This window comes from Bos grunniens, chromosome 5 (genome assembly GCF_055505025.1).
Source record: "Bos grunniens cultivar Pamir isolate PY7600 chromosome 5, Bosgru_T2T1.0, whole genome shotgun sequence".
In the NCBI taxonomy this organism is placed as follows: Eukaryota; Metazoa; Chordata; class Mammalia; order Artiodactyla; family Bovidae; genus Bos; species Bos grunniens.
In genome coordinates this window covers 91,865,920-91,893,149 of record NC_141169.1, presented here as the reverse complement: position 1 = coordinate 91,893,149, position 27,230 = coordinate 91,865,920, and the positions used below count along the sequence as shown (strand labels likewise).

The 27,230-nt window shown below is 41.4% G+C and overlaps 1 protein-coding gene across 7 annotated transcripts in view; it reads left to right on the top strand.

The window, feature by feature from the left end:
* The first annotated feature begins 15,970 nt into the window (after positions 1 to 15,970).
* PLEKHA5 (pleckstrin homology domain containing A5) overlaps positions 15,971 to 27,230 on the top strand; it is a 262,192-nt gene continuing 250,932 nt past the window's right edge. For all 7 annotated transcript variants that reach the window (XM_086401863.1, XM_086401862.1, XM_086401861.1 and 4 more), the window contains exons 1-3: positions 15,971 to 16,126; positions 16,283 to 16,362; positions 18,654 to 18,711. In XM_086401863.1, coding sequence (XP_086257989.1) covers positions 16,035 to 16,126; positions 16,283 to 16,362; positions 18,654 to 18,711 — 230 coding nt within the window. In that variant the 5' untranslated portion in view covers positions 15,971 to 16,034. The remainder of the gene's footprint in view (positions 16,127 to 16,282; positions 16,363 to 18,653; positions 18,712 to 27,230) is intronic.

Here is a 27,230-nt window from a genome sequence, read left to right as displayed (position 1 = left end):
TCTACTTCTGCTTTATTGACTATGCCAAAGCCTTTGACTGTATGGATCACAACAAACTGTGGAAAACTCTTTAAGAGATGGGAATACCAGACCACCTGACCTGCCTCCTCAGAAATCTGTATGTAGGTTAAGAACCAATGGTTAGAGCTGGACATGGAACAACAGACTGGTTCCAAATCGGGAAAGGAGAACATCAAGGCTGTATATTGTCACCCTGCTTATTTAACTTATATGCAGAGTACGTCATGAGAAGTGCTGGACTGGATGAAGCACAAGCTGGAATCAAGATTGCTAGGGGAAATATCAATAACCTCAGATATACAGTTAACACCACACTTATGGCAGAAAGCAAAGAAAAACTAAAGAGCCTCTTGATGAAAGTGAAAGAGGAGAGTGAAAAAGTTGGCTTAAAACTCAACATTCAGAAAACTAAGATCATGGCATCCAGTCCCATAACTTCATGGGAAATAGATGGGGAAACAGTGGAAACAGTGGCTGACTTTATTTTTGGGGGTTCCAAAATCACTGCAGATGGTAACTGCAGCCATGAAATTAAAAGACGCTTGCTCTTTGGAAGAAAAGCTGTGACGATCCTAGACAGCATATTAAAAAGCAGAGACATTACTCTGTCAACAAAGGTCCGTCTAGTCAAGGCTATGGTTTTTCCAGTAGTCATGTTATGGATGTGAGAGTTGGACTATAAAGAAAGCTGAACACTGAAAAATTTATGCTTTTGAACTGCAGTATTTGGAGAAGACTCTTGAGAGTCTCTTGGACTGCAAGGAGATCCAACTAGTCCATCCTAAAAGAAATCAGTCCTGAATATTCATTGGAAGGACTGATGCTGAAGCTGAAACTCCAATACTTTGGCCACCTGATGCGAAGAACTGACTCATTGGAAAAGACCCTGATGCTGGGGAAGATTGAAGGTTGGAGGAGAAGGGGACAATAGAGGAAGAGATGGTTGGATGGCATCACCGACTCAATGAACATGAGTTTGAGTAAGTTCTGGGAGTTGGTGATGGATAGGGAAGCCTGGTGTGCTGCAGTCCATGCCGTCGCAGAGAGTTGCACATGACTGAGCAACTGAACTGAACTGCACTGACCTCTTTTGGGGGCTTCCCAGATGGTGCTAGCAGTAAAGAACCCACCTGCTAATGCAGGAAACATAAGAGATGCGAGTTTGATCCCTGGGTTGGGAAGATCCCCTGGAGAAGGGACTGGCAACCCATTCCAGTATTCTTGCCTGGAGAATTCCATACAGTCCAGGGGATCTCAAAGACTGAGCAACTAGCAGTTTCAGTTAGTCAGTTCAGTCAGTCAGTTGTGTCCCACTCTTAGCAGTTTATTTACTTATTATTTTGGGTGCTGCTGCATCATTGCTATATGTAGGCTTTCTCTAGTTCCAACAAACGAGGGTGACTTGCTAGCTGTGGTGCTTGGGCTTCTCTTTGAGGTGGCTTCTCTTGTTGTGGAGCGCTGGCTTAGTCGCTCCACGGCATGCAGGATCTTCTCAGACCAAGGATTGAACTTGTGTCCCTGCGTAGACAGGCAGATTCTTAACCACTGGGCCACCAAGGAAGACCTGCCTAATAATTTTTGAACAAGGACCCCAACATTTTCATTTATGCAAACTATACAGCTGGTTTTGCCTCTACTTCCTCATCTGTAAAATATAATAAAAGAAAATTAGGCCTGTTCAAGTTACAGCAATTTTGATTCAATGAGTTCTTCCTGAATACATGAGGCTACTGTTTAGGTACATAAATATCTTGAAACAATTTTGAGAGTCATTCTAATTGCTTGATGGAGAACCTCCATTCTGTGAATTGCTCAGCCCTTTTCTCTAACCCATCTCCTTAAATAGTCTCGTCCAACCTCTCCCTTCTCAATTAGCTTCATCATTGCACTGGATTGTATTTACTCCTCAAGCACTGCAACCATTAATTTTTTTAGTATGAAGGAACCGGAAAAGATAAAGCTATTCATGATGATAAATTCTTATGGTCCAAAAATAAAGAAATATCCAGTAAAATTTTCTATAAGGAGGGGATTGAGCAGAAACAAAAAGAAAAAATTTGGAAAATCAATTTGAGCTTCTAAGCTTTAACCTGGGCTTCCCTGGTGGCTCAGACAGTAAAGAGACCTCCTGCAATGTGGGAGACCTGGGTTCGATCCCTGAGTTGGGAAGATCCCCTGGAGGAAAGCATGGCAAGCCACTTTGGTATTCTTGCCTGGAGAATTCCCATGGACAGAGGGCCTGGCAGGTTACAGTCCATTGGGTCCCAAAGAGTCGGACACGACTGAGCAACTAAGCACAGGCTTTACCTTGTAGATAATCAGAGTCAAGGAATAGTGTGGTTCTTTTCACTTTCTTTCTTCCCTCGGCCTTCTTTTCTTTCTTCCTTCCTTTTCTTCTCTCCTCCCTCCTTTCCTTCCTTCCTCTCTTCTGTTTCTAAAAGCAATTCATTTCCATCCCTGAATTAAGTATAATTTCATGGAGGAGAATTTTCCTCTACAACTATTTCAAAACAAAAGCTGCTGTTCTAGTTTTATTTTGGAGTAGTCATTTTGAAAATAAGTGATGGTCTTTAGAGGAAAAAAAATCACAGCAAGCTGCCCAGAGATGGAGAGAGCATGCAAATTACTACTAATTTAAATGACCTTCCTTTTTCCCCTACTCTAGACAAATGCCATGTTTGTGTTTTAAAACATTTATATCTGAGCAGTTAAAGCTATTTCAAGCTGTTATCTGTTTCAACACACATAATGAAACGTGCTGGGTAACTATTCCGCCATTTTACAGAGAGATGGAAAGTGAAAACAATGGGCGCTGAAGTGACATAAGGCTGAGATCTCTGAGTCTAATGCTCTTTGCTGCATTTCAAAATGGTTAATAAAATGCACTCCCATTAATGAAGGTTTTTTTTTTTAATGTTTTCTAAGATGTTTACTCTTTAGACTTCATTGTATATAGAACAAACTAGATAATATAAATCTTCTTGAAAACTGTGTCTTGCCCCTAATAAGCACTGCTTTTCTACAAAGCATGTAGTTGGGAGAAAGTTGATGATACTGGCATACCTGGTGTTCAAACCCTCTCCCTGAGACCTGGGTAGAGAGACGACAAGCACAATACAACACATATCCAACAGTGCACAGTTGGCAAAGATGCTTATTTTGATCCAAGTTTTCCGTCTGCTTTGGTTTTTGTTTGCAATAATATGATAGCATATTGGCAATGCATAGTCACAGTGAAGTAGTATGACTGTTTGGGCAGTCAACTAACTTTGCCTGCTATAATTCAAATTAAGATATCAAAGAAATTGTCTAATTCCCAGAATGTATTAAAGCAGCCTGCCTCACTCCCAGGAAATAACAAGGTACAGCATAAGACTACCTAATTCATCCAAAAAAATAATTAGGAGTTATTGAAGCATAAGGCAAAGTTTGGGTAAGTAATTTTGATGTGTGTGTGGACACTCATATATTCATTAATTTATTCATTAAAAAAATTACTTACAATCTGACATGTGATAGGCAGTGTGTGGTAAGTGCTGGGGAGTAAGATCAATGTGATACATAAGATTAGGTTGAGCTGAGAGCAGCAGGAGATCATCCTGATTTCCCCAAACAGCATTAGCTTAATCAAGATGGAATTGAATTTCTCCCTCACTTGTAAGTCTGAAGGAAACACTTTAGAGTTGTTATGTTGGTGCTGCTGCCTGAAGTCCTAAGAGACCCAGGATATAACCAGGTGTCTGCTCTGCATCCCTAGGGTGTAGTCTTTGTCTTCTTCAGCCCAGGTGGAGGTTGTTGTTTTTGTCCAGTCACCCCGTTGTGTCTGACTCTTTGTGATCTCATGGACTTCAGCACACCAGGCTTCTTTCTCTGTCTGTCACTTTCTCCCTGAATTTACTCAACCTTATGTCCATTGAATCAATGATGCCATCCAACCATCTTGTCCTCTGTCACCGCTTTTTCCTCCTGCCCTCAATCTTTCCCAACATCAGGGTCTTTTCCAAAGAGTCGGCTCTTCACATCGGGTGGCCAAAGTATTGCAGGAGGTACAGTCGTCCAATCCACATCTCAAGCAACAGTTTAAAGAAGAGGAAATAAGCAGAATCAAGTATTTGCTAACCATATTTTAAGGAAATTTCCCATAATCTGCAATACATTTCTCTGTGTACATCCCACTCAGCAAAACCCAATTGAAGAGCTAATATCTAAGTTATAGCATGTCTGGGAGATATGTCTTTAGTTCCTGCATCCATGCATCCAACAGCAAGAACAACAACAACAAAACTAAGGGGGCTTTAAGAGGGAAGAAAAGATGATGGGTAAACCATTAGTTTCTGCCTCTTATGGCCCAAAACCTCTTGTACCTAATATTCTAATAGAGCTATAGCAGAAAGGAATGAAGGCAGTGTCAGCTGATGCTGTAATTTACCAGTTTCAAGAAATACTCCCAAGGCAATAGAAATAAAAACAAAAATAAACAAATGGGACCTCATCAAATTTATAAGACTTTTGCACAGCAAAGAAAACCATAAGCAAAACAAACATGGCAAATAGATGGGCAAACAATGGAAACAGTGACAGACTTTATTTTGGGGGGCTCTAAAATCATTGCAGATGGTGACTGCAGCCATGAAATTTAAAAAAGCTTGCTCCTTGGAAGAAAAGCTATGACAAACTTAGCATGTTAAAAAGCAGAGACATTACTTTGTCAACAAAGGTCTGTTGAGTCAAAGCTAGGTTTTTCTAGTAGTCATGTATAGATGTGAGAGTTGGACCATAAAGACGGCTGAGCATCAAAGAATTGATGTTTTTGAACTGTGGTGTTGAATAAGACTCTTGAGAATCCCTTGAACAGCAAGGAGTTCAAACCAGTCAATCCTAAAGAAAATCAATCCTGAATATTCATTGGAAGGACTGATGCTAAAGCTGAAACTCCAATACTTTGGCCACCCGATGAGAAGAGTCGACTCATTAGGAAAGACCCTGATGCTGGGAAAGATTGAAGGCAGGAGGAGAAGGGGATGACAGAGGAAGAGATGGTTGGATGGCATCGCTGACTCAATAGACAGTTTGGGCAAACTCTGGGAGATGTTGAAGGTCAGGGAAGTCTAGCATGCTGCAGTCCATGGGGTCACAGAGTCAGACATGACTGGGTGACTGAACAGTAACAACAATAGAATGGGAGGAAAAATTTGCAAAAAATGCAACTGACAAGGGCTTAATTTTCAAAATATACCCATACAATTCAACACCAGAAAAACAAACAACCCACTTGAAAAATGGGCAGAAGACCTAAAGAGGTATTTCTCCAAAGAAGAAATACAGATGGCCAGTAGGCACATGAAAAGATGCTCAACATTGCTAATTTTTAGAGAAATGCAAATCAAAACTACAGTGAGGTACCACCTCATGCTGATCAGAATGGCCACCATTAAAAATTTACAAATAACAAATGCTGGAGAGGGTTTGGAGAAAAGGGGAATTTCCTACACTTTGTAGGAAATATAAGTTAGGTGTGTAAGTTATGTATGTAGTCATGTAAGTTAGTATGTAACTGTATGTAGTATGTACATACTAGGTATGTAGTATGTACATGGAGGTATGTAGCATGTAAATGTATATAGGCATATAACTTAGTGCAGCCACAGTGAAAAACAGTATAGAGATTCCTTAGAAAACAAAAAAATATAATTACCATATGATCCAGCCATCCCATTCCTTGGCATATATCCAAACAAAATAATAGATCAGAGAGATACATGTATCCCTTTGTTCATAGTAGCACCATTCACTATAGCCGATTCATGAACACAACCTAAAAGTCTATCAACAGATGAGTGGATAAAGATGTGGTGTGTGTATATATATACATATATATATGTATATATATATAATGGAATACTATTTAGCCATAGACGGAGAAGGCAATGGCACCCCACTCCAGTACTCTCGCCTGGAAAATCCCATGGACAGAGGAGCCTGGTAGGCTGCAGTCCATGGGGTTGCTAAGAGTTGGACATGACTGAACGACTTCACTTTCACTTTTCACTTTCATGATTGGAGAAGGAAATGGCAACCCACTCCAGTGTTCTTGCCTGGAGAATCCCAGGGACAGAGGAGCCTGTTGGGCTGCCATCTATTGGGTCGCACAGAGTCGGACATGACTGACGCGACTTAGCAGCAGCAGCAGCAGTAGCAGCATTCAGCCATAGAAAAGAAGAAAATAATGCCATTTGCCACAACATGAATGAAAGGAGAAATTATCACCCTAAGGGAAGAAGTCAGAAAGACAAAAACCACTTACATGCGGAATCTAAAATATGACACAAATGACCGCAGTGATGAAACATAAACAGAACCATAGACATAGAGAAAAGACTGGAGGTTGCCAGGAGAGAAGGGGATGGGAGACAGATGGACTGGGAGTTTGGGATTAGCAAACAGCATGGATAAACAAGGCCCCACTATACAGCACAGGGAACCATATTCAAATCCTTTGCTAAACCATAATGGAGAAGAATATAGAAAAGAGTATATGTATATGTACCTGGGCTTCCATGGTGGCTCAGACAGTAAAGAATCTGCTTGCAATGCATGAGACCTGGGTTTAATCCCTAGGTCAGGAAGGTCTCTTGGAGAAGAGAATGTCTACCCACTCCAATATTCTTGTCTGGAGAATCCCATGGACAGAAGAGCCTGGAGGGCTACAGTCCTTAGGGTCACAAAGAGTCAGACACAACAGAGCTACTAACACTTTCAACTTTCATATGTATATGAATAACCAACTCACTTTGCTGTATAGCAGTAATTAATACAACATTGTAAATGAGCTATACTTTAATAAAATAAATGATTAAAAACAAATAAATCCTTATAGAGGTACCGTTGATTAACAACACAACTCAGGTAATGCTTTCTCCCAGAAAGACCTACCTACCCTCCCCCTGCTATGGTTGCAAGTTGGATGTCTTTTTTACAAGCTTTCTTCCATCTTTTGCACCATCTATCATATCATCTATTCCCAATATAATATTTTTTATCTCTTCTCCACTCCCTCCTACCTCAACTTGAGTACTGTGATGCCTTGAGGGCCATAACCTGCATTTGTATTTCTTTTTATCCCCAGTTTCCCTAGCCTAGGATGAGACGTATAATTAGGTTCATGAAAAGTGTCTATTACTTAAATTGGATAAGTAAACTGCAGATAAAGAATCTCTAATCATACTAAAGCTAGTTACCACAGGGTAATAGTATAAAGAGAATTTCTCCAGCTATCAAAATATTTAGCACCAAACTTTTTACTTATGAACAGAAGGGATTCTTTTATTTTCATCAATATTTAGAACCTCATCTAATCTTCTGAGCATGTTAAATGTTGCTGACAAATTCATAAATCATTACATTTTGCTTATGATGAATGTTACGACAATTATAAAAATTTTAAATTTTATGACGATTGCTTACCCAAGAAACTTTCTTAAAATACTCTAGTGAAAAACATACACAGGGGTTTCCCTTGTGGTCCAGTTGTTAAGAATCTGCTTTGCAATGCAGAGGACATGGATTCAATCCCTGGTCAGGGAACTGAGATCCCATGTGCCACAGACCAACTAAGCCCAAGTACCATGGACCACAACTAATACTAGGAAGTCCATGCACCACAGTGAAAGATCTCACATGATGTAACAAAGATCCTGCATGCCACAGCTAAGAACTGACACAGCCAAATAAACAAATAAATACTAAAACAAACAAAACAGCGAGATAAAGAGCTATTTCTATCTACTCTATACAAATGATAGCGTTGGGCTCAGAACGACGCACCTGCAAATATATGCAGACATGTACACGCACGTAGTTTTCTACAATAAGATGAGTTGGGAGAAAATCTCTTGCTTTAAGCAAGCAGTGACTCAAAATATTGAAGAAAAAGTCATCTATTCAGAACGTAAAGTACTAACATGCATTGCTTAGTCACTTCAGTTGTGTCCAACTCTTTGTGACCCTGGGGACTGTAGCCCATCAGACTCCTCTGTCCATGAAATCCTCCAGGCAAAAATACTGGAGTGGGTTGCCATGCCCTCCTCGAGGGGATCTTCCGGACCCAGGGATCAAACCTGCATCTCCTAAATTTTGGCAGGTGGATTCTTTACCCACTGAGCCACCTGAGATGCCCAAAACACTAACAATGAGGGAGAAAATGACTCCCTTTCTTTCTTTCACTTATTCCTTGGCCTTAGGGCATGAGATCTGATAACCTCTATCACGTACAGCTACACACATAATTCATGATTGTAAGTTTGTTTTTTCCTCCAGTTCATTCAGCTATAGTATCTGATTTTCTAGGTACTACGTATTATTTTTATCAATATTGCTTTTTCTAGGAAGAACTTACATTCAAAAGAAGATGCCATAAGGCCCTTTAGCAATTACAGACAATGCTTAATCCTTTCTGTCCTTCAATATCTCACTCAATAGAACTGCAAATCTTACTATTCTTTAAGCCAGGTAGACAGTTATACAGAAAACAGCTATTTTCATATACTGCTATGCTGGTCTTGGGCTCATGCCATTTTTTTTTTCTCTTCTATATGGGATATTCTATAAAAAGCTAAACAGAATGTTAAATCTAAGAAAGGAAAGAAGCGTGACTCACTGGCAACTTGCAGTAATAAAAACAGAAATAAGTATCAAATAAGGAGTGCTTCATAAAATACAGTGCACTATGTAAATATCAGTGTTATTATTCATTCACATAAGCAATGTTTATTGAATGTTAGGTGATAAAGATAGATAAAACATTTTCATTGAGGGAATTAGGATGGAGAAAGAGATGTAGACTATAAGAGCAATTCAGTAGAGAAGGTATGGGAATATGGCAGAAGGAGTAGCTTGTTGACCCAAAGGAATCAAGGATGGTTTCTCTTTTTGGCCACCCCATCAGGCATGCAGGATCCTACTTCCCTGACCAGGGATTGAATCTGTGCCCCTTGCAGTGGAGTGCAGAGTTTTAACCACTGGACTACCAGGGAAGTCCCCCAGAGATGGTTTCTTAGTGGAAGTCTTGAGCTAAGAGTGTAAACATAAGTAGGAGTTTGTTAGGTAAACAGGGAAGAGGACATTGTAGGGAGAGAGAGGAGCATGTAAGGAGACCTGAAAGAGCCTGGCTCAATTAGAGAACAGTAAGCTTGGGCTTCCCTGGTGGCTCAGCGGTAAAGAATTTGCCTGCAATGCAGGAGACACAGGAGATACAGCTTCAATCCCTGGGTTGGGAAGATTCCCTGGAAGAGGGTATTGCAACCCACTCCAGTACCCTTGCCTGGAGAATCCCATGGACAGAGGAGCCTGGTGGACTGTAGTCCATAGGGTGGAAAGAGCTGAAGATGCTGACGTGACTGAGCACACACTCAGGCAACTCATGGTGACCAGTGGGTGGGCAGGGCTCAGATCAAGAAGGGTCTGGAATACCAGGCAACAAGCTTAGGATTTGTTTTCTCAGTTTTTTGAGCCTTGAGAAGATTTTCTGCAAGAAAGAAACATAATCTGATTTGCATTTAAAAAAATAATCCTTCTTGTAGTGGCAATGAATGCTCATATTAGGACCTGAGAAGTGAGGAAGGGGATAGCTTTGTGATATATTTAATGAATAATTAATACAGTTTATTAACTGGTTACGGAAGGATGATTCTGAAGTTTCTGGTGTGGATGTTTGTTTGGATGCTGGTACCATTCACTGACGCAGCGGACATGAATTCGAGCAAACTCTAGGGGATAGCGGAGGACAGAGGAGCCTGGTGTGCTGCAGTCAATGCGGTTGCAAAGAGTTGGACGTGACTTAGTGACTCAACAACAACAATAACAACAAATCAGTCAATAAGAGGGGAACACACGGGGTGGGGCAAGTATTTGGAGGAAAATGACTTGTTTGGGAATGTTGAATTTGAGTTATTGAGGACCACCCAGAAGGGATATTCCAGAAGAAATATGTCTAGAAAGAAATTTGATATGGTCTAGAACTCAGGAGAGAGGTATAGGCTGGAAATAAGCTAGGAATTATCATCATATCGGGCGGTGGTTCTAAGACATTAATGCATACAAAAATCACTGAAGTGATATAGTCAGATGTGCATTCCTTGGTCTAATCCTCAGAGGTTGTGGTTGAATGGATCTGGGGGAGGCCCAGGAATCAACACTGAGATAAGCTACCAGGTGACTATGCTGCAGATGGTTTAGAGCAAAGAGCAGGAGGAGAACCACAAGGAAGTGACGTTAAGAAACTCCAAAATGGAAAGTTTCAAGGAGTGGAAGTGGTGACATATAGATTACAGAAGGGAGATCAAGAACGCTTGGAGCTGAAAGCATCTACTGGACTTGGCAGCCTTCAGGAGGGACCTGGTGACTCAGAAGAGCAGGTGCAGTGACGTGGTGAGAGCAGACATGGGCTGCAGTAGGGAGAGAGTGATTACAGGTAAGGAAGAGAGTGAATGAATGGAGCTTGGCTAGGAGGGGAATCCCTTATGGACAGAATTTGAAATTGAACATCCAAACCCTAAGTCTCATCGAAATCGACCAGGCTCAAGCCCTAAGTTTGCCACTTAATGGCTAGATTACATAATACATTTGTGGAGCCCATATTCTTGTTTATAATACATTAATAATACCTATGCACAAGTTAAATATGACACTGCATGTGAAAGAACTTTCTAAATTGTTTTTCCAAAGTTTTCTATAATAAACCATCTGAGTAGCAGAAAATCCTAAACAGTTTTATACAACAGGCGTCTTACTTGTGTCTGTTCACAGTGATGAAACAGCCCCAGCTTCAGCTACTGGAATGCTCACCCCATGAAAGCAGAGAACTTCAGAACCAAAGAGAATCACGGGTGACGTACTAAATAGACCAATGCCCTTACTTGACAGATGAGAATCCAGAGGTCTGAGACGGGAATGGAGGTTAAATGACTTGTTTAAAGGCAAACACTGATTCATGGCAAAGTCAGGAAATTCAGCCAGACTCATGACTCACTGTATCCAGCCTCTTGCCTGTGCATCACAGAATACTTCTTTTTCCCTGCAGCATGTGGGATCTTCCTCAACCAGAGATCTAACTTGTGTCCCTTGGAGTGGAAGCATGGAGTCTTAACCACTGAAAGTGAAAATGAAAGTGTTTGTCACTCAGTCATGTCTGACTCTTTGTCACCCTATGGACTGTAGCCCACCATGCTCCTCTGTCCATGGAATTCTCCAGGCAAGAACACTGGAGTGGGTTGCTATTTCTTTTTCCATGGGATCTTCCCCATCCTGGGATTGAACCCAGGTCTCCCGCATTGCAGGTAGACTCTTTACTGACTGAGCCACCAAAGAAAAGACCAAAATGCAAATGGTGGAGAATTAAAAGAAGTGTTAAGGATTTCCCTGGTGGAAGTCCTTTTACAGCAAAGAAAAAAGCAGATGACTGAAGCTTTGATGACAGGGATAAAGGAAGAGGTGTTTAATTTGAACGAATCCAGAGATTCACAGGTAAGTTCCTTGAAGACATTTTTGATATCCATCCCTGTGACTCTCCAAGCCTCCAAGCAGATGCCAACTTAGCCTAGAACCCCAGCTGTGGTAGACGGATCAGCCAGTAATAGGGTTACTAGTGCTACTACATATTTCTTTCAATTATCCCCGTTTAGAATTGAAGAGCTCTCCAAAACATCAACATAAAAAGACTGTAGTTTGGGATAAGCCTTGAGGGTTCACAAGACACCCTTAGAGAGCAATTGCTGTGGTTTATTTCTATGCGAAGGGTAGAGATGCTTCTTCTAAACTGTACTTCAATATTTACATCTCCATCTTTCTTTCTAAGCCTCCAAGAGAAGGCCAAGATTCTGATTCCTCTCACCCAGCTGGTACCTCATATACAGTAGAGATTCTATAAATGGCCATTGAATGAAAGAGGGAAATAATTTCAACTATAACTCTTTGATCAATTTATTCTTTAACAGAAAAAGAAATCTCTAAAACATTGACTTTGAAACATTATTTGTCTTCTTTTAGATCCTCAATTTCCATCTTTTCTCTCTGGATTTTCAATAAGCTAATTGCATCCTCTATTTGCCCCTCCTCACAACTTCTCTTGATATATAGAGGTTTCCCTGGTTGCTCAGCTGGTAAAGAATTTGCCTGCAATGCAGGAGGCCTGGGTTTGATCACTGGTTTGGGAAGATCCCCTGGAGAAGGGAATGGCTACCCACTCCAGTATTCTGGCCTGAAGAATTCCATGGACTTTATAGTCCTTGGGGTCGCAGAGTCAGACACAACTGAGCAATTTTCACTTTCACTTTCCCTGGTGGCTCAGCGGTAAAGAATCTGCTTGTCAAGGCAAGAGATGCAGGTTTGATACCTGGGAAATCCTATGGACAGAGGAGCTTGGTGGGCTACAGTCCGTGAGGTCACAAGAGTCAGACATGACTTAGCAACTAAACAAAAACAATAATACATGCTATAGTTGAGTAAATAAAGGAACTGTTTACAATATTCTTTAGTCTGTGAATGAATAAAGTAACACAACATATAAGGTAACACAAACATAGTTGGAAATACAACCTAATCAAAGTCACAAAACTTTGTTGGTAAATGGAAATATTGAGGACAGGAGGAGAAGTGGGCGACAGAGGATGAGATAGTTGGATGGCATCACTGACTCAATGGACATGAATTTCAGCAAACTCACGGAGATAGGGAAGGAGAGGGAAGCCTGGAGTACTGCAGTCCATGGGGTGGCAAAGAGTCAGACACGACTGAGCACCTGAACAATAACACTGTACATGAATAAGAGATGGTTCTTGATAGTGAAATAGAAATTTCTCTTTCTAGAGCCTCTGTCTACTTCCCAGAGCTCATGCTTTTATCATTTCCATTAAAAGGGGGAAAAATTTATTTGCTGTTTTCTAAGATGTCACTTTGTTCTCTTTTACATATTTTAAGAAATTTTTCTCTGATTTTTCTTGTCACAGTGTGTATTTTTCTGTTATATTTGAACTGGAAGCTCTTTAGGACAAGGATTGTCCTCTATATATAGACAGAGTGATGTTTACTTTTAGTGCTCAGCACTTTTAAACTTCTTTTCCAGAGAAGCTGCAACAGTCATAGGCTGATACTCCTCAAAAAGGTAGATCATGATGTATGAAATGGAATGGTTTCATAAGATGGAAGTATAAAAATAATAAAAAGCAGAGGTTAGATAGGAGTTTAGATCTGAGTCAGTTATTGAAGAGGTACAGAGTGATAAAAAGGGGATGTGTTACTGGAAACTAACTCTGCTGGGAGGTCAAGGCTAGGAAGAAAATGAAATCCAATAACCATCTGAGAACTGACTCAAGGTTGGGAAGGATTCAGTGATGGAAAAGACATGATTCTTTGCTTCCTACATGTACACACAAATAGTAAAGCAGACCTGGGTAAGGCAATAAAGCTGCAGAGAAAGGACATTCAAGGAAAATTTAAAGAAAATAGCTTTACTCATTAAGGGCGAAAATTATCCAGAGTACCTCACATTCTAACGTACGAAGCCACTTTTAATTGCTTCCCTGAAGCCACAGGGACTATTACTTTTCCAAATCAGGAGCATTTTGTATACGCCTCATTTTGTATATTGTCACTAACTTTATTTACTGCCTTTCCTAAATTTTGAGACATAGGGAATTGTACATAAGATTTTAGGTTATTATTTAAGCACTGCAAATGTGATTTTGTAAGATACACATTTTTATTAAGTGAATCTCTATCACTTTTTGAAATATGCCTTGCATTCATGAATCTTGTAAATCAAAGATTCACAGGTAAAATGAAATCTCCATACAACCTATGGTCAACTTAATGACTTCTCAGCAGTATGAAGTCAAAAAGTCAAATGATACTACTGTACTAACAGGTACTAGATTTCTAAAGTTATTATTATGATATTAAAGACTTACTTTAGATTTTTCAGTATATAATGATAGCACGATATAAAGTCAATACCTCTTGATTTTCTTGCTATGTTACATCCTGTGACCACTGATGGTAATGTGGAACATTTCCTGCTAGTTATTCATTGATTAAAAAAAAAAAAAAAAAAAAAAACACCTCATTTTTCCAGAGACTGGGCAGGAGATAAGATGTCAAGAAGTAATGAAATGAAAGAGGAGAATGCAAAGGAACCGAAAAGAGAGAAACATTAAAGTGATGTTATTTTTTTCCCCTGTGTATGCAGATGGACAGGAAAATTATAGCAGTAATTGCAGACTCCTTTTCACCAAAGACAGAATGGCCTTGGGGAATTAGAGGATGAGAGATAAAAGTCCAATGAAACTGCATTCTCATCCAGGCTCCATCTTAGTGGCTGGATCTTGCTTCGGCCAAGGTCATTTACCCTTTTCCTGACTTAGTTTCTGTAACTGTTGAAAAAGATTTGCCTCTTTGAGCATTTGAGAATATGAGTAAGATAATTCTTCAGAGGTCCCCCAAACTGGTCAGAAAAAGGTGCTATGAGAATACCAAGTAGTACTATTATTATTGAGCTGTGTACTCCTGTTGGCATGAGTCATCTTGCTGCAAAGACACAGAAGCAATTCCAAGTGTGGCTGAGCATCAGAGACAATAAGAGGAGGCCAGAGCTCTTAGCTGGCCTTAAGGGAGATCTTAGTTGCAACGAAATCTGCCATTCTCTGTTTAAAAACAAAGCAAAACAACAAAAAAGGGTGGGAGGGCAGAGGAAAGGTGGGACTTAAAATAAGTATAGCAATGTGATTATACAAATAGACTTTTGAAATTTTACAGTCACTTAAAATACAGGCTTTGTCACTTAGTACTATGACCTTGAGGGCTACCCATGTGGTGCAGTGTAAAGAATCCACCTGCCAATGCAGGAGACTTCAGTTTGATCCCCGGGTCGGAAAGATCCCCTAGAGTAGGAAATGGCAATCCACTCCAGTATTCTTGCCTGGAGAATTCCATGGACAGAGAAGCCTGGTGGGCTGCAGTCCATGGGGACGCTTGGGCAAGTTTCTTCAAACTTTATTTTTCCCATCTGTAAAATGGGGATTATAGTACTATCCACAGGACTGTTGTAGGGACTTCAAAAACGTACACGGTTTCAAAGGCTCTGTACAGTTAGCTAATATTATAATTTATAGGAGATATAAGAAAGTAGAAATTCAGGTTGGTAAATAACTGAAGTTTTAAAAAAGTAAGAGAAAAAGACAAGTTTGTATTTTACAAAATGTTAAAAGATTTAAGTGGTCCAGGAAGAGGCAAACTTGTTGTGTCGAGTCTGAATTCACTCTTATTTGTAGGTCTGTGGCAACTTGTCAAACCGTTGCTATCTGGCACACAAAACACAAACAGGAAAAACCTTCCGTGTGCTTGAATAAAAACGGCCTTCCTTTTTAAGGCGATATATATATATATATATACACACACACACACACATACACACACATATGTATATATATTTTTCTTTTGGGGGGAAAAATCTTAGATACCCAATAGCTCTTATAAAACAAAGCTCAGATGCTGTGTTTCTGTTGTTTTAGAGAGAGAGCAACCAGGGGTGTTCAGATTACGCTCTCTTTGAATCGCGCTTGGGGCTGGGAAGCCTTAGGCAAAGCCCGGGGGGCAGGACGCCTTTTTTTTTTTTTTTTCCAATCGATCCCGGAACCTTCGCTCGGGCGGCGGGGGCGGTGGGGAGGCGCGGGAGGGAGGGGTCTGGCCGCGGGGCGCGGCGCCGCTCGCCCATCCCCCGAGCGCGCGGCGGGGCGGCCGGCCGGCGGCCGCGGAGGATGCGGAGGGGCGGCGGCGCGGGCCCGACCCAGCCCGGGCGGCGGGGCGGGCGCCGCCCGAGGGGGTAGGGCGCGCGCGGGGGCGCGCCGGGCCGGGGAGGCGCGCTCCGGCCGCGCTCGCTCTGCTCGTTCGCTGGCTCGCTCCCTCCTCCCTCGGCAGCCGCGGCGGCAGCAGGACAAGGCGGCGGCGGCGGCTGGGGATCAGACATGGCGGCGGATCTGAACCTGGAGTGGATCTGCTCCCTGCCCCGCTCGTGGACTTACGGGATCACCAGGGGCGGCCGCGTCTTCTTCATCAAGTAAAGGACCGGGGCCGGCGCGGGGGGCCCGGAGGGGGGCGGGAGGCTGGCGACCGCGGGACAGCGCGGCGGGTCGGTGCCGCTCCGGCCCCCTCGGCTCCCCACGGCGCCCCCACTCACGCCCCGTCTCGGCTTCTTCTCTCCCCACCCCTGCAGCGAGGAGGCGAAGAGCACCACCTGGCTGCACCCCGTCACCGGCGAGGCCGTGGTCACCGGGCACCGGCGGCAGAGCACAGGTAACGCCGAGCCCGGCCGGGCCCGAGAGGAGTTGGGCTCCGCCGGGAGGAGGCGGCAGAGCCCGGGTCGCCCGCTTCCCTGCCTCGCTACCTGCCCCGAGCCGCCGTCTCCCGGGAGGCGGCGAGGTGGGGCGGAGGCCGGCGGGGGCGGCCGCAGGTAGAGGGAACCGGGGAGGGGGGTGCCCGCCGGGGGACTTCCCTCGAGTCTCCGGACGCCCCTATCCTCCGCCTCGGATCGCCGCCAGCCCGTGGCGCCCTCTGTCCCATCCTAAACTGCTCACCTTCCGCCCCCCACCCTCGTAGGGTGGCCCACTCCCCTCTCCCGGGAAAGCTGGGACCCTGAGTTGCTCCCCCCGCGGCCACTCCTGAGTCCTCCTGCCGCCCCCCGGCCCCCTTGCCACCTTTTAGGAAGTCCTTTCCCTCTCCCATCGTACAGCCCCGGGATCCTGCCTCCGGTCCGCCCGGAGAACGTATCCACAACCTCCCGGGCGGCTTCCTCCTCTGAGGTGGGACTTGAGGGTAAGGTGGCTGATGGAGGAGGTGAGGAGTTCGGGGGTTCTCCGATCGTTCCCCGCGCCGGAGAGGCTGGGGAAATCTGGGCTCTTTGCCTCATGCAGCCGGGGCCGGAGGAGGCATTTGCAGCTGCAGTTGCCCGCCAGCCCGATTCAAAGTCCCCGGCGGCAGCACCGAGGTCGCACACGCTGCCTGGAGCCGGTGGGCGTGCTGGGGGTGGGGGTAGGGGCGTCCCGCGTGCGGGCCTGGGTCCCCGATTGGAGAGGGTCGCCGGGGAACCAGCTCGGTGCCTTGGGTAGCTGGTTTGAAGGCTGCCTGTGAGCTGAGCTGGAGAAGAGAAGATTGGAGCTTCAGTGCTGCTCTGGCTTTCTTTTGTCAGTCTTTGTGTACATTCTTGAAACTTGTTTGCCTTTGAAACGTAACATGTGTTCTCTTCCTGGCCTGCTTCTGTTACTGGTGATTGGAAAGGCTTGAGAACAGTTTGGGTGGAAGGTGAGGCCGGCTTCAGAAAAGCTCTGTAGAGCTAGTCTTCCGGGATATTTCCTCTATAACTCCGAGGTTCTCTCTTAAAGTTGCCAGGTTATTGAACAAGCCTGTCTCCTGTATTACATGCTGGAGTTCAGCACAGTGACTAATATCCCCAAATTTGCAAAAAGGTGGAGGAGGAAAGAGAAAGCTGGTGTAGCAAGCATGATGAGGTTCCATTTTTAAGGCATTTCTGACTAATTCATCGTCATATTTCTTAACTCCTCAGTGTCCTCTTTGACTGAAATGTACATTTTGGTGTTTGTCATACATACAGTCAACTTCAATGGCCTCTTTGCCTTATGGATAGTAACAGGTTTGTGTCACAAGAGACAATGTGATGTTTAGGTTATGTAGCCTCATCGTGTCGTGGAATAGGTCCATGATTATTTTGGCTATGTGAAATACATATTTTTATCGTATTAACTCTCCAGGTTTGATAACATTCACACGTCAGAAAAATTTTATTCTGTGATTTTAGGTTAATTTGATTTTTGAGAGATGATCTTGATTTTTTTTTTTTTTTTCCTGGTTTGGTTTATTTTGCTTTGATTTTGCACACACATCAGTGGTTTTTTATTTCAGAGCGGTATCATGATTAAATCCAAGCCACTGGTCGTTTGTAAGTAATTGGCAAGCACAGAATGTTACCATCATTCACCAGCATTCTTGCCAGGTTTATGACTTGAAACTTCACATCTCTGCAAGCCAGGTCTGTAGAAACACACATGTATAAAGCATGTGATGTCAGATTTCATTCCCCTTAATTAAATACTTAGGAAGTTCTCTCTCATCAGTGACACTTCCCGGATGGATTCACTTATGTAGCTGAAAGGTGTGGTCTTAAATAGACTCAACATCCTTAGGAAGAAGTGGGTGTTACCTTTTATGCAGTCTTTTTCTTTGATTTTGGGAGGTATTTTGGCCTGCTGTTCATGGGTATTTACTTGGGATTAGAAGCCATCCCTTGGCTTCTTTTCCTCTCCACTCTCATCAAAGTGTATAATTCTGTCAGATAATCTCTAATGTGGTTGATAGTTTTCTGGTGGCATTACATATGAATTGCCATTCCCCCAAAATGATGTTGTATCTACTATGAATTTTACTACCAGTCTAATGCTTTTTTGGGGGGTGGGATTAGAAACTTAATAAATGAAAATCATTGATCGTGAAAAGAAATAATTAAAAATGGTTTGAAACTTACTATGCTGTTCTGTTGAAGTAATACTGATTGTGAAATACATGTTTTTTAGATTTGCCCACTGGCTGGGAAGAAGCATATACTTTTGAAGGTGCAAGATACTATATAAAGTGAGTCTTTTTAATTATGATTTTTTTCCCTTGGTAATTCAGATGTTGTGATTAACCTTTGGTTGTATGTCGAGGTACAATCATGATTTCTTAAGGTTTATCGTATTTTATTGATTTTATGCATTATGAGTGTTGGAATTTGAGGTAAAAGACAACACTCAATTTTCTTATGTTATTTGTCTGGGCATTCATTGATTTAGCAGTTAGATCATTTATGGCCACCGTTACGTTTTTGGGGCTTCTGTATATATTCTTGAGTGATTGTAGTAGTTTGTCTTTAGCATGTTACCTTTTTTCTTTTAAAGTGAATTCTGTTCATGTGTATTTTGACCAGAGCTATTAATAAGTAGTGAAAGTGATGTAAAGCTAGGTTACAGTTTGATGGATAGTGACAGGGCTGAAAGTAAAAACAAATAAATACGGAATATTTCACAAACATCTGTGGGAGCATTGTTTGTAATTTGCTTCAGTTTATGTAAATAGAGCTAAGTTTCAAAGTTTCATATCTAAATGTTTTACTGGCATTTGTGTTTGAATAAAAGGCTTTCAGTAGCACTTAAGGACAATTGACCAGTCCTAATCTTTAAATTAATTTTGTAGAATATTGAAATAATTTCTCTTAACTGTTAACTTGACAGTGCTTGGAGATGGATACACCAGTTTGAGGTCAAACATTATGTAGGAAGATTTTTTTTTTTATCCCTCGAGAACATAAAGGTGGTTTTATCTTCATTTTAAATTAGAAACTGTTTACTTAAGAGCTTGTTTTAAAATTTTTTGTTTCATTTTAAGGAACTGAGGCTTGAAGGAGAATGCTTAACTATGAGATTTGGTTGAGATGTCATTGGCTTATTAATAATAACAGATGGCTAGCTTAAGGTACCTCTGCTTCATCCAGCCCAATAAGGCACTTTACTGAGTGCCATTTTAAAGATGATGCCATACCTCATGAAATTATAATTATCTACATGGCTTAAACATTTTTTTAGAATGATTTTTTATAAAATATTAAGGGAAACATACAGATACTAGCTGTGCTTGCTTGTTTTGGATGTAGAAATGGAGAAAGCAGAATGAAGATATAGGAATGGAGTACGGTTTCATGATGTGGTCCTTCCCTGGATATGTTTGATTTGCATCTTTTATTTGGAGATTGTGCTGTGCATCATTAGATGGCCTAAAAAACAAAGGCATGAGTAAAGTGCAGAGTCACCAACTGTTTTCTTTAGAGTTCTTTTTCATCCTGAATTAAAGTGAGTTTGTATTGTCATGAAAGGGATTCTTTTTTTTTTTTGGACAAAGTATTGATATTTCCGAAGACAGCTTTTTTTGGATGGAGTTCGTTTATTTGTATCCAGTATAATCTTAACTGCTGTACATTAAGCCTTGCTGATCTTATAGAATAGGAGTAACACTGTAGTTCTCAATATTATTTAAATTTTGGTGAATGTGTACATCCTTAGATGAATGTTTATTTGGCAGTGCAAAATGTTACTCTGTGCAGGCCGAATATGTATGTTTTAATTTAGAACTAAGCTGTTAGAAAAGACCGAGTTTTCTTTTGTTTCACTAGCCCTTTTGATTAGAGTTTCTTTTATGTTGACATAAACAAATTAGAATCTTACTTGTGTCATGCCTAAGTTTCTCAGGCACGTAAGGACTGCATTCAGAAAGCTGTAATAATTTGACTTTAATTCTACGTGCATTTTTAAGCTAGCGGGTTTTCATCATGTGGTATTGGGAGACAGCCAATCGTTGTGTCCAAAGGTAGCAATAAAGAATTTACTTTATGAAGGTAATTTGTTCTAAAGTTGAGCACGTTTTAGAAATATGCATTCATTAAACCTCTAAACTTCTTTTAAGTAGAAGTTTAAAACAACCATTGAGAAATACATGATTTGCTGAACATTAGGTGCTACTGTTTTTCCTTTCTGGGTTGTATCAGAAGACTAATTTCTTTTAAGGTCAGATAAATCTCTAGTGTGGGCTGTCATTTCCTCAGAACCTTTTACCTTCTTGTGTTGTTATGAGCAACTAGGGGTGCTTGATTATTGTGTACTGGGGGCACTGCTTGTATCTGAAATTTCACAGTTTGCAGAGCACTCTCACATATGTTACCATGTCTGAATCTCGTTTTAATTGTGGTTGTTGTCAGAAGAACTCTTTTCCTTGTCACACCACATAATAAAACAGCAGAAACATGCCTTTGGAACTTAGGAGTCTGCAAAGACAGCAAGATGAGAAACAGCCGGGATGTGAACTATATTTAGAATGTTCAGAGTAGGAGAAAGGATAGGAGTTTGCCGTAGGAAAGTGATGGCTGTTGGTGGATATATTTTTCACTGTGGGTTCTATGTTAGATGAAGAAAGGAGGTTATTGACCAGATTATAATAAAAAGAGGTGATGGAGTGAGCAGGGTGGGTTTTGTTCACATGGGACAGAGAAGATGAAAGGCAGATAAAAGACCCATTGATCATCTTGTTATTCCTAATCCTGTGTTCCTGGGAGGCTCCCAGAGCAAGAAGGGAGACCAAGACCTGGAGTTGTTTCTACTTTAGTTCCCACGTGAAGTACATTCAACTCTCCAATTCCCTTCAGAACAAATGGTGGTGGTGGTTCAAAACGGCAAATGGCCAGGAAGAATTTATCTTTGGATTGTATCGATATTTTAGTGTCAACACCCGCATTCCTGTGGGCAGTAAGAAGAGCAGAAGGAAGGCACGACTGTGGCCTTGACCCTCTAAGACAGTGGAGCTCAGTCTTCACATCTTTAAATTAGGCGGGCTGCAAAAGGCAGCTTCTCTGTTCCAGCCAACTTTCAGATTTCTTTGAATTTTATATGGTTCTGGGAATTTACAATATTCTACAGAATAATGCACTCAGAGTGCCAAAGAAGAGATAGTATGGGAAATGTGGAAAGTTACTTAGCTTTCAGATCCTGCTTAACTATTTAATCTCGGTCTTTAAGCTGTGTGTAGATAACCGCAGATAAGTCTAAGTAGAGCCAAAGCTCTGGGTCTCTTTCTGTTGCCACAGTGGGAGAGTTGTGTGTGTACAGTTGACAGCGTTCACTAATGTCAACAGAGGGGCAGATCACAGTTAAGAGTTGTATAGATTTGAGCTGGATAATCAGTTTACTTTATACAGTTTTTGAAATTGGTTCTTTCATGAACCAATTCATGTTTCAGGAACAATTCATGTTTCAGGAAACAGAATATAAAGAGAAGGTATTTTACTTTAAGTCACTTTGGCCAGAAAAATGTTAAAATTTGAAAATTAATTCTTTACTGTAACAATAAATATTTAGGTTTATGTTTTTAATGAAGAAAGTTTGCCTTAAGCTACCCAGCCTCTAAATTATTTTATTGTGTGTGTGTGTAAATACATATACACAGAGTCTGAATTTGATTATTGTTTCCATATTGCTTTTTAACAATTAATTCATGTTTTTTATTTTTGGGGAAGAATGCTGAAAGTTGCCAGTGATTTTTATAATTTATGAAGTATAGCTTTAAATATTCAAATAACTCAGCTCAAAGTGCAGAAGATAGTCATATATTTGAAGGTTATAAAGCTTTCTGCTTACTCCTTGAAAATATTACTTAATGACTCTGTAATGACAGGTCATGGTAGCTTAAAATGTATGTGTCATTGACTGTTACTTTGTGCTTCAAAGCTTTAAGATGGTTAATTTAAAGTGCTAAGTAAATCTTAAAACAATGCTCTCTGAATAGTGAGCAACTTTGTTCTAATTATCTAGAGGTCATTGCCTTATGTGACAGGTTTGGGGATCAAAAAATGTCTTTGCAGGGTCATAAAGTAGTATGTAAATGTTGTGAGGTTATATTTTCATATTGCCTTTTCCCTTAATTTTAAATTTAAAGTTCTGAAAATCGAACTTAGATATGCAAATAGAGCAGTGTTTGATTTTTTTTTTTTTTTTTGACTAATGAAGTTTCATTTCAGTATCTGCTATAGTTGGATCTAATGTATGCTTAGAATTTCAAACTAATCTGCAGTGAGGGGAATTCTAGTATGAAATAACCATTTAAAGTTTCAAGTGAGAAGAAAATCTGTTTCTTCATAGAGTATCACAACTGAAACTATGAGTGAAGACAGGGAGCATAGCTGCCGTGAGAATGTGAGAATATATTGCAGTGCATTTGATATTTAAAATTGTTTGGTATGGTTCTACTATAATATTAGAATTGGGTGTAGCAACATCATGTTTCAGGACAATTCATGGACATTGTACATCTTCTCCATATCCCTAACAGTATTTGGAATGAATAATCCTTCTGTGTATGAAACACTTTATGCTAATTCGTTAGGTACAGCATAACAATGAACTGTGGTTTCAACCTTCAACTGTGGTGTAGAGAAAAGCATGTGGAGTATTAAAGGGAGATGGTGTGGGGCCCCCGGACTCCTAGTGTGAGGCACTTCAACACAGCATTCGATGAATTTAATACTCACAGTAGCCTTTTTTTACCTTCCTCTCCCCTCCTCCCCTTGCACCCTTTTTCATGATGAAACTGAAGCTTAAAGAAGTTAAAGGCCTGTTGTAGGTCTTATAGCTTCAATATTAGTCACTATCATTCAAATTAAGGTCTCTGGGCTAAGTCGCTTCTAGACCTAAAAATACAGAGCAGTATAAACAGATCCTATGGTATGTGTCCCTCCATTAATAGGTTGCTTGGAAATAGAGATCATTTCAAAGAAACAAGTACAGTGGATAGGTTAGTATGTGTGTGCTCACTCACTCAGTTATGTCCAACTCTTTGCGATTCTATAGACTGTAGCGCACCAGTCTCCTTTGCCCATGGGATTTTCCAGGCAAGAATACTGGAGTGGGTTGCCATTTCCTTCTCCAGAGGATCTTCCTGACTCAGGGATCAAACCTGCATCTCCTATGTGGGCAGGCAGATTCCACTGAGCCACCTGGGAAACCCCCTAGGTTAGTAGGTAGGTTAGTAGGCACATGAAAGCTTGTTTAACTCCTCAAAACCTATTGATCAGTATTTTTTTTAATAGAATCTCAGAATTTGGTCATTTCTTTACATCCACTCGAGAGTGTTGGTGTTGGGCACTATTCTAGGTATTTGGTGACTCAGCTGAGGCTTTCCTGGAGCATACAGTCTTACTAGGAAACAAAAAATGAGATTTCCCTGGTGGTCCAGTGGTTAAGAACCCTTCTGTCAATGAAAGGACACATGCAGGTTCGATCTCTGGTCTGGGAAGATTTGACATGCCTTGGGGCAACTAAGCCTGTGCACCTAGAGCCTGTGCTCCCCAACAGGAGAAGCCACTGCACTGAGAAGCCCGCACACAGCAACTAGAGAGTACCTCCTACTCACCACAACTAGAGAAAGCCTGCACAGCCATGAAGACCCAGTGCAGTTGGGTTGTTTTTAAAAAAAATGGAGCAAACATGTGATTTTAAAACAGCATCCTCATAAAGGAAAAGCAGAGTGTTTTGTGACAGATTATGAAATTTTCCCATAAATGTTTCAGTGATTAAGTGTATTTAGGGGTTTCGAGGGTGGGATAACAGGACTTCAAATAGTGTGAATTTTATCATGGAATCTCATGGTCCTTTTTAGTCCCAGGAACATTGCTCAGGACCAGGCCTGCTCAGTGTCTTCTTGTAGTGCCTGCCTATAGCTTAATGCCAGCATCTGGTGAGCCCCTGGTAAGTGGTGTCTGTGCTGATACTGCTGGCCTCCAGCCTCCAGAGGAGTTAGTTGGGGTAGGACCAGAGGAGTCCCCACAGTGTAAGTGACTGCATTTAGAGAACCCCTTTTGGATTTCTCAAGTGATTTCCCCCTTATGTGGATGGACCTCTTTCTTGGTTTGTGTTTCTGATTGTCAAAGCTGGTGTAGTTTAGGAAGGAGGAAGGAAAGGGGAGTAGGGTAAGAATTGGTTGGAAGAGTCAAGGAATCAGAGGCCACCGAAACTGGTGGGATGTCAACATCCCTGTTTAGGTACCGCTGTCTGTCCTACAAAGACAAGGGGTTTCTCAGCGCTTGTGGGCAAATACTCTCTCCTGGGACCTTTTCACCTTTCTATAGAGATATGTATAAGTTGGGGTTAAATGGGGAAAAGTGACATGTATAGCTATGTATGAGCAAATTGGAGTTCATATAAAAGTGATGCTGGTTGTCACTCAAATGGCATCCTAAGAAGTCAGAGAAAGAAGAAGAAACATAGGGCCAGGTTGAAGGGGAAGGGCTTGAGGAGGCAGGAGTGAGTTAGGCCTTCAGGGCATGGCTGAAATTCACATGTATACCAAATACCTAGGATAGTGCCCAGCACTAGCACTCTCGAGTGGATGGAAAGAAATGACCAAATTCCGAGATTCTATTTAAAAAATACTGGTCATTAGGTTTTGAGGGGTTAAATAGTGATGAATAGTGATAACTGCCCTGCTGGTAGGTGATTAGAAAAAATGCTAGGATAATGGGAAGTCAGACTAAGAATTCTGTTTGCAGCAATGTTGTGTCTGGTCTTTGAATGTAAGGCTGAGATTTTCATTTCTAGGCAAGCCACTGCAGATAGGTTGTTTTTGTTTGTTTGTTTTGTTTTTTGGTTTTTTTTTTGGTTAATAGCATAATAGCGTTAATAGCGTAAGGTGAAGGTATTAAGAGAGATTCTAATGCAGGCAGCATGGCTTAGAGAGGGGCAAAACGTGGAATGGAGGAGTCCCTTTCTGGGTCTGTGGCTATAATCTGGGAGGGAGTTAGTGCTGGAAGCAAGTTGGTAGCAGTGGGAATGGAAAGGAAGGAGGCTATTGATCAAAGTTATTAAGGAGGAGTTGACAGGCCTTGGGAGTCTTGGTGAGCTGGGAGGTTGTCAGAGAAAGAGAGGTCAAAAGTTACTTAGAGGCCTTTGTGTCTGAGTGGCTACAAGAATGATTGGGGCCCTTGACCAGAATAAGGGGGTTGGTGGTTGGGGGGAGCTCTAGGTAGAGGTGTTAATGATGGTTTGCTTTTTGAGCTGCTTACCTCAAAAAGGACATCACATTTTAGGTGGCTAAAATCTGGCCTTTCCAAAGGACTCCCAACATTATTTTCTGTTTCCCCTCATGAATAAGAAACATACCCTCTACCCCTTAAAGTGCTGTCTCAGCTGCTTTATCTCCAAATAATATATGTAGATCCAAGCCAGCACTGTCATATTCTTTCATCCAGTAACTCATTCAACAAATAGTTCGCAAGCGCTGTGTGCTGAGCACTTTAGGTTTTGTGAATGAAATAGACATGGACCTTGCTCTTATGGAGCTTATAGTTAAATTAGTGGGAGAGACAGTGGTAACATAATCACAAACGTGCAGTCTGATAAATGCTATGACGTGTGCATGATGCTTTGAGCAGATGCATTGTGAGGAATTGGTCCAGTATGGAAGAGGCCTTTCTCACTAACGTAAGGAATAAACCTTCTTCCTAAGCTCAGCTGTGAAACCCCACAGAGTGATCAGAATAGAGCAGCACAAAGTCACCTGACAGATGAAGAATTAATAGCATCTGGGCTTGAGACTGGACTGTAACCTGAGTGACAGTGTTGTTGTAGCCAATGAAAGACTTGGGGTGGCGTTGATGTGATGTGGAATTTTAGAAAAAAGGAGAAACACTGCAACAGAAGTTACCCTCTACTGTCTACTAGAGATCAAGGCTAAGCTGACTATGATTATGATTTTAACTATTATTTCAGTCTCAGTGGCACAGTCTTCCAGTTACCTAGTCATTCACCAACACATTTTTTCTTCCAATTCTCTTCAATACATTTTGAACTCATAATTATATGCCTTAGTGAATAGGATACATCATTAAGCAAAATATACCTGCCAAACTCTACTCTTCTCGGGGGTGACATGGTGGGGGAGGGAATATCAGACAAAGAAAATATAACATTGGTAAATAAGTTTTATGGTATGTAAGCATATATAAGTGCTCTAAGAAAAAAAAAATTAGAGCTAGATGTGGAGGATCAGGAGAGGAGTGTAGAGGAATGGGTGTGGGAGAAAAAAACAGTGCAATCAGAGAAGGACAGGCAGGGCTGTGTGGGGCCTCATTGGTTGGTATAATTGGCTGTTAACACAGGGTGATGTGGAGCTGTCGCAGGTCTGAGCAGAGGAAAAGTGTGGTCTGATTTTGCCCTTTGAAAGGGTCAGTCTGACTGTTGTGTTAGATGAGACTTTGGGGGGACTTAGTGGAGCCCCTCCAACAAAAGTTCTGCCCTCATCAGATTCTCTCCTTATGTTTCTTTTTAACACTTAACAGAATTATGATGAAATACTTAATCCTATAACCATCGTATTTCTTTTAAGCTCCCAGTAGTCATCAGTTCCACTGATTTAATAATAATAACAGCTTTTTAGGGGAGACAGAGAGATATAACCATATTAAATAAACCCTTTTATCCTTATTTCAGAAATAGTATATTGAAAAACCACATTTTAAAATCAAGCCAATGCTTGGTTAATACCTGTTTGCCTATATACACTCATGGTAGGTAGCC